At 37.1% G+C, this 8,675-nt stretch overlaps 1 protein-coding gene across 1 annotated transcript; it reads left to right on the top strand.

Moving 5' to 3' along the window:
- Window positions 1-5,339: 5,339 nt before the first annotated feature.
- C922_04478 (hypothetical protein) lies at window positions 5,340-7,187 on the top strand (the record flags this gene model as incomplete). Its single annotated transcript, XM_008820061.1, has 2 exons — window positions 5,340-5,531; window positions 5,880-7,187. The coding sequence occupies 2 exons, from the start codon at window positions 5,340-5,342 to the stop codon at window positions 7,185-7,187; spliced, it is 1,500 nt and encodes a 499-aa protein (XP_008818283.1).
- Between the last annotated feature and the right edge of the window lie 1,488 nt (window positions 7,188-8,675).

The following is an 8,675-nucleotide window of genomic DNA, read 5'->3' as shown; positions in this document are numbered from 1 at the left end:
ATGTTGATCGCTTTATTGTGTACTCTTTTCTTTTTATGCTTATTCTAACCTCCTATCTATATGGATTAGAAGGATAATCTTCCGATTGGCACATTCATTTTCTTAAGATGTCATTTGGGGATTACTTTCGTGAAACTTTACCTTTCACGTTAAAATGAGAACGGTTAAAAGGGAAGGAGTCCATTTGAAGATGGGGGGAAAATACCACTAGCGTGGTAGCGATGCTTCTACTATTTGGCTCATTCTTTTTATGCTTTCCATTTCACATTCCTTGGATGAAGCAAAAAACCTCAGAAGAATTTACAGTTAGGTGTGGTACCACCTGTGCGCATCTTCCTCCTTTTGTATTTTTAGCAGTCGATGGATGTTACATAGGGTGTTATACCTGCAGAGATGGGTGATGCATCTCACACACATTCGAAATGTGTAGAGGAGACGCTAATGAAAGAGAAGCAGGGGGAGTGCTGAATTATTAGTCCTAAATGTTAAATCGATTCGGTGTTCACGTTATTATTGAGTAGAGCCATCTGATCAATAACAGCGTTGGCAATGCCTCTACGTTGTGATGCTCGAGGTTTTGTAGAGCACCATACGGAGATAGAAGTTAATTTCTGTTTCTGCAATAAGGCATCTTCTGTTGAGGGGCATCTTCCTTGTTTCTTACATTTCAGTTAGTTAGATAAATTGTGTTCGCGTGGTTTAAATTTACAGTTTTTGGACTTCATTTTTAGATTCCCTCTAAATAGTGCGTCACCATATAACAATAGCGCAGACAATTACAGGGAGACATTCATTTATCTATGAATACTTAAAGCACTCTATCTTTTGCATAACGGTGAAATTAGCATCACCAGTAAAAGAGGGGTAGCGAGTTGTAACAGAATCGATTAACCATTCCATATCGGTCTTGGAAAGGTGTCATCACATTTTTAAAATGTAGCTGTGTTCGTCTGTGCGGAGGTGTTCTGTGCTCGACAGGACAGATAAAAGAGGGCCTAGTGGTCATGTTAGTGCAGCCGTACCTAATTCTGTCTGATGATTGTTAAAGAAGTAAATAGTTTATTTTATTTTCCCAATGGGGAGTACGTTTAAATAATGGGAGAATATAGTTGTCTGAATTAAAAGGTACAGGTTTGAGGGATGTATTTACTTCCTCATTGTGATCTAACCTTTTTGGGAGTGAATGATAAGAGAGGACTTCCTGAATCCGGTCTTCTCAGTAATGTAGAAATGTATTAACAATGTTTCACGCCAGAATTACGTTTACACGAAGGCGGCCCATCTAGCATATAGTGTCGAGAAATGTGAAGGTAGGACGAAGAACGGTTAAGTTGCACACTGGCGATATTTCCCTCTACTTGGACGCAGTAAACAAGCGACTTATTCTTTTTAAACAGGGGGGAAATTTCGAATGGAATGGAGACCCAACAAAGTGGCTCCTGTATGAAAAAGTATGCATCTTTAAAATTGAAGAAGAAGCAATAATATTAAAGAAGGATAGTTAATTAAAAATTACAAAAGAAAAAAAAAAAAAAACAGAAAAAGAAAAGGAAATGTGTTAATTCTGCAATGGCGGAGAGAGAAATGCTCCTCTTCGGAATCCTTAATAAACCTTGCTGCAACTCTCGATATTGATACGTTTGCACGGTTCACTGATGTCTACAGAGAAACAGATGAATCACAGAGTTTATTCCATGGACAGATACCCTTTTGAGTGCGCTTTTCCTTATGGGCAAAATGTGCAAGCTAATGACAGATTTGCAGGAGAAGATAGTGAATATCGAATTAGGACACTACAAGAATGTGCACTTGTTCGTCAATGAGTCCGAAGAAGTTTCGTTGAACTTTATTTCTGTCTGGATTTGTTCCGTTTCCAATTCCTCCGTTCGGACCTGTCTCCTCTGGACTTCTTTCGTTGGAACTCCCTTTGTTTTTGTGTCTATCCTTATCTTGGACACAGGCACTTAGCCGACATTCTACCCCCCCTCCTTGTGTTATAAATGGCTATGGGCAGGGATTTCAAAATATAAACCCTTCGTGCTCCCACGACGTAATATAAATCTACCAAACAAACAGAAGATATGCAATTAACAGTGGACTAGTGAACCCTTCAGCGGCACATTCCTTAGTGAAACACCGTTTCTAACACATGAACTTCATACGATTCAGTTTCGGGTTACTATATATAATGTATGAACTCTTAATTCGTGTAAGAAAGGAGCGTTAGGATTAATATGGTACTACATTAATATCCTCTTATTTTCAGCAGGCTTTCCTTTAGAAAGTGCATTTCGAAAGGGGGAGACATTTTTGGAAACATTTCGTTCTTCAATTTCAAGCTCCTCTATTCTTCTAATTACTACAGAAGTCGCATATGTGTTCATACATTAGCTTGCTACCACGAAAATACCACCGTACAGACAGGGGCGCATGTCCTTCGGGAAGGGCACTGCAACGCGTAGGAAGAGACATCTGCTAACCCTACGTATTGAAGTAATATACTTGCGACAATTTTAGGTAGGAGCATCAAGGAAAATTCGCCCAAGGTAGTGACAACCAACTGTGGGGGGGTTAAAGATAATGGGGGAAATTTTCGCGGTTCTATTTTGCAATCTTGAGCTTGGAAATGAGCACCCTGTTTTTTATCTTCACTGCTGTTTCAGTTCATAAATTTCTCTTCCTCTTCTTTTTTTTTGGTCCTAGGGTGCCGTTAAGTGGGCGTGATATTTAATCCTCTTAATATTTCTACATAAATGTCAGATAGTCACATTAGCCATCATTAATCCTGTGCGGGATGCATGAGAAAATTTTAAGCAGGACCCTTCCGAAAAATAAATGATAAGGAAGAAATCAAAGGAGTGTAAGGTTCAGGAAGATAATTCTTTTGGTACCGTTGGCGACAGCTTTCACTCCAAGAGACTGGCGGTACCTGCGTGACTTTTCCAGAAGCTGATCCATAGGCAGAGATATAAATCTCCTAGTTTGACTTATGAGAAGGTTGCATAATAATCGCCATAATTACGCAGTAGTGATTTTCCCTTTGTCTTTTTCATGTCCGATGCCACATTATGTGATGCAATCCATTATTTTGAGGACTTGAGAGAAACGGGAAATGATTCATTAGCAAGAATGTATGCAATATATGTAGCTTGTATATGTTTTATTCTTTTCTTATAGTTCCTATGCTTCGCGCTTTATGTAGAAGTACAATGTGAAGGAATGGAAATCCATTTTTCCTGTTTTCTCCCTCAAGAGAAATAAGTAGAAGTGGATTTGAAAAATTCCTGTATGGTACTATTATGTAAGGATTTTTTTGCAGTAAGAAGAAGAGAAAGAAATAAATGAAGATAAACCATTTTGGGTGTCTTTCGCTTCAGTTTAGTTAAATTTAGTAAACAACGGTATTTATCGGAATCAGCATAATAGAGTGCGACATAGTTTCTATTTTTCGTATAGAGTCCATTCCCCATAGAGTCTCTCAGAAAGGGAAGATTTTGATGAAGATCTTAATTTCATATGTAATACAAGTGATACAGTATATTATGTCTTACTCTAGGGTCCTGTGACATACGGGAATTTTTGCGAAAAAATAAGCAGCTAGCTGCAGGAAAAGAATATATGTGTATACAAATATTAGCAGAAAATTATCATGCATTATTTAGGACAAATTGACCTCAGTTATGATAGGTAAGGAATGCTATCGATTGGGAGTTCTTTCTATACTTATTGCGTATCCTTCCTTTCCAAAAGAGAAGGAATAGGGGAGCCGAAATCAGAGAAGGACAATAGGAAGGAATGGCGAACTGTAGAGCACAATGAGGAAAAGATGAAATGAGAATGATGAAAGGAGTATTGATGGGACATACCTGGATATCTATATATATGTATGTAGCACCCTAGGGAGGAGCTCCTTCAGGGCGTATGCACTTACAACAAATGCCATTCGAGTGTATGACCGCTTAATCGTTCTTTCTCATATTTCTCTTAACTGAATGTCAGGAATAAATAAAGGGGACAAGGAACATGATGCTTCAGGAATATAAATGCCCGGAAGATGGCAAGAACAAATAATCAGGGGTAGTGATTCCTTCTTCATGGATATTTCAGTTTATTCAAATAAAGTTAAGAAAGTTACGTTTCATACGACCATTGGAAGGTATTTGAGAAAGAATCCGGAAAGACAAATACTTCTAAACTGCCGCAGTTAACGGGCCATAAAGAATACGTCCTTTATTTTGTGCTGAAAAAGGGGTAGTAATCCTTTCCATATAGCATGAAATTTCTCCATTATATTTAGCAATGAGAACAATTATATACAAATATATGTATACTTCTGCTCACATCCAGTAAATTTAGGCTCTCTAACCCCGATTAAGAGTACGTTGAAGAACATACGAAGTTATGTGCGAAAGGCAACGTACACCTGGAGTTGATTTTTTTCTTTTTTTTTTTTTTAATGTTTTTACTGGAAGAATCAGCTTTATTGAGATTGAGACCATCTTTTTCTTAAGACCCACCATAATTTATTTTTATATATTTTCTTACGTAAATTCTTTTCAATTGCGCCTGATTTTATTCAAATTTAATCTTTTTTTTCTATTCACCCAAGGAAGCATAAGAATATTGAATTAGGTAAATGGATACAGATAATAACTATGAAATAAATTTAAATGAAGCGCATTTTAAAATAGAAGATGAGAGAAGGAGCACTTCTCATATCTTTACCTATTGACCAAAAATTTTGTTGCGTCCTATTCTTTTCTATTTTTATTTTTATTCTTTTGGTTTACCGAATGAATGAAAAATTCAGAGTATGAGTTTTAATTTTTTCTTTATCTTAAAAATGTAGACGTAAAATACAATAATAAAACAGAACAGCTAGGAATTAACATGTTCTATTTTTAATCCCTTGTTTATGTACAGATTAGACATATCTTCACAAATTTTTAATCTTCCTAAGGAGTAAGTCCTTAGATATTCCTCTAATTTGGATTAATCTCTTAGAAGACAGTGTATCTTAATGTTTTATTAGAGCATTTTTGACAGTTGTCCTATTTTGTAGGAAAGAAATAAGCAGTAAAAAGTGAAGACGGAGGTGACAAATGGACACATATATATGTACCTATATATCCATATAAATATGTATATGTATGTAGGTATAATGGCCTGATCATCTTATCTAATTCCTTCTACATTGTTGAAGATGTAATTTACATATAACAGGAATATATATATTTCCTCTATATGTTGAGGAGAACACTATAATTAAGAGAAAAAGGAAGGAAGACGGATAGAATTTCGTTTCCTTTCTCTTTTATATATAAGACCCATAAGAACACATGAAGAATTCAAAAAGGAGCAATTGCGCTCTACGAACAGCTGGTATAGCTAAATCCTGTGAGGGCCACAATGCCAATGCAAATGTCGTAAATTGTAAGAATAATGAAACCAATGAAATAAAGGCACAACGATGTGCCTTCTCCAAGAGAGTCCCTATCCTGTTTGTTCTTTCTACTTATATGTTCTTCAACGTAAGTCTTGAAAAAAAAAAGTGGATGAGAATATAGATATAAAAACATGGAAATGCCTGCACTACAGTCGCCACTCAAAGTGCGCAGAGGGAAGCCCATGTATATGTATATATAGCTATGTACTATGTGCCGTACGCCTGTGCTACTGTGTCCCTTTGTGACGGTGGCCCAATGAGTCTCCTTGGTTACAAGTCATGTCGCCACGTGCTAGGGCGTGTCTATTCGTACTTGTCATACATATCATACGGAGCACATGTAATGTTACAAGGAGGGTTCTTACCTTCGTTGTTTCTCTTTTTTTTTTTCGATATTTTATATTTCTGATATGATGAACTTCCTCCCACCCAGGCGCCGCATAAGAACGGTTTCGATGTGCAGGATGGTGTTTCGAAGTTATACATGAATCGCATGGCTCCTAGGAATTTAGCAACACAGAGAAAAGGAAATAAATCAAAGAATGTGCATAAACTTGCAAATAAAAAATTGACGGAAAATGCATCAGCTGTGGAAAACACCAGGAAGGGTGGTAAAAAGGCCATTGAGGGGGGAGAAGAAGAAACAACCGAACAGGATACTGAAGAGACCATTCAAGGGAGAGCAGAGAAAACATCCAAAAAGGGTGCTGAACAAACCACTCAAGGCAGAGCAGACAAAACAACCGAAAAGGGTGCGGAAGAAACCACTCAAGAGAGAGCTAAAAAGGTGGTTGAAGCAGTGAAGGAGAAAGAAAATTACATCGGAACCAATGTCACCGATAATACAACTTCTTCCCGTATATTGCAAGAATTGTCTGACGATATAGACAATGCTAATAAGAAAGGAAAGGAGAAGTTACAACACGCTCCAAAGCGGCATCGGCACCGAAAGAAAAAGCTCAAAGAATCTGAAGAAGAACCAAACCAGGAGAAGAATACACAGGAGCAGTTATGTGGAAAAAGAAAAATCGTAGATAACCATGCACAAAGACTACCAGAGTATAGTGAAAGTTCAGTGCGATATAATACAGAAGAACATGTGGATGATTCAGACGAAAGGCACGAATTATTATTTCAAAGGTTAAGAACATTAAAGAAATACACAACTCCCAGGGCTCATACTTTCTACTACGAATATATATATTCCCGCGGAGGACTGAGCAATTATGAAATAGATATCAAATTAGGAGAAATGGAGGAGGTACCTAAAAAACGGAAATTATGCTCTCTCTATTGGCAATCATACAGAAATGAACAACAAAAATATTTTGCAGTTAGGGAATATTTAGTAGAAAAATTTTTAGAATTAAGAAAAGAACAAAGTCATGAAGCTGTCCTGAAATATAACGAGAAATGGGAGAAATCTGAAGAAATAGTTGGTAATAACTTTACAGAGCAGCACCAACATGTTGCTGATGTCTTTTATACATTCGTGGGAAAAGAAAAATTCAGCAGAGATAATTTCAAAGAAATCTTAAAAGACATGAGAGCCTCATGGAAAGAAGTCACCCGTAAGACAAGGGACGAATGTGTAGCCCTTTTTGAAGAACCAGTAGTCTTAGGACAAGGAGTCCAAGTGACTAAGCCCAGCTTAAGAACCATGATCGCCAAGGCAACTGAGGGGGATTATATAGATTGCTCCTTTCTGAGTATAATATGGAGGCTTCTAATATGTAGCTGATAATAGGAGAAAAGATAATGGAGGACACTGGAGGGGCAGGTAGATTTTTACCATTCCGAGAAGGTCTTAATGATGTGGAAACTAAGAGAGCTTTCATGCTTTAATTTCTCTTTTACTGATCTATTACGGCCAAGAACAAGCCAATGCCTCTGAAAATAACTCCTAGTCTGCAAATGAGAAGTTCTTTATCTGTTTGTTTTTCACATGTTATGTTCCAATATTCTGTCAGGATTTAAATTATGTCATGTCCAAGAGAATTTCTTCTTTGTCACCCGTTCGCACAGTGCTACTCCTCGAGCGACCGCAATGCATCGTAAGCTCGGTAAAAGCCTTGTTTTGAACACGTGGAAGTAATTTAGGAGAGGGAGTCGTAAGATGTGTGCATATACATTATGACACATGTGACGGAGTCTTGTTGCAGAAATGGAGCATAAGGGGAAAGAGCCCCCAAAGGACGATTTATTTTGTTGTAAAGTTCCTTCTCTGTTTTTTCTTTTCAGTTACGAAAGAAATTCCTCAAAGTATAAGGAAGACATGCGCATGTTTTCAAAATTATGTACTATTATCGTTCTCCTATGAATATGCTGTTCGTGGCTCATTTCACAGATTTGTAGACGACTGCGTGAGTGAGTAATGCGTTTACGATATTTTGTTGTTTGCTTAGCCTTGAATAAGTTCCAAAGGATCATTTAAAATTTAAATGAGCCTTATAAGAATAACAAGTTATAATTTAGAGTTGTCTTGAGGGAGGCTACACTGTTCCGGAATGCAGCAATGAGGATGTCTTCTTCGTACACTAGAGAGGGATAATGCGATCTCCTTAAATAGAAGCGTAGGAGTTATCCCATGCATAAGTAACCCTAATTTGTAAATTGGCCGAATATGCATTACAGTTTCCGGATGTTTGAAAAAAATATCCTTCCTTCAATGCAGTCTGATTCATTCGCATCTGTACTATATATATTTAGGTTTGCTTTATTTTTCGGTTGAATTCCGGATTTCCATTTTCGGAAGTGTTACAGACAGGGTTAGTAATGCAACAATAGACTTATTAATTGTCATCAGCATGCATTAATATACTGACAGATGGCCATCATCTCACATTTCAAGAAAACCGATGCCACACACTTTTCACAACTGCACAACGAACATATGATTATGCTGGGAGCATACAAATCCGAAATGGGGACATAAAAACACGTTTGAGCAAAATGTATTACGTCTAAATTTTAGAAGGCAATAATGTCAGGCGAAGAGAAAAGATGTTACAGAAAGGGAGATGCATTCTTAAATGGGTGAAGTGCTGTATTGCTAGCAGGCATGTGAGTAGATGATTTTTAAGAGAAGCATTTCCATGTAAACTAGTGTCCTTATTTATTCGTAAGTAAATATGTGTTAACTTCATTTTGCACATGTTTTCTATAAATAAGTTTATGAGTAGTGAATTTCATGTCTCCGCTTTGAAGAATTTGAGTTACATATTTGACC

The sequence above is a fragment of the Plasmodium inui genome, assembly GCF_000524495.1.
Source record: "Plasmodium inui San Antonio 1 unplaced genomic scaffold supercont1.24, whole genome shotgun sequence".
NCBI classification, from domain to species: Eukaryota; Apicomplexa; class Aconoidasida; order Haemosporida; family Plasmodiidae; genus Plasmodium; species Plasmodium inui.
Note: the sequence above shows the minus strand (reverse complement) of the source record. Positions and strands in the feature narration are given on the sequence as shown.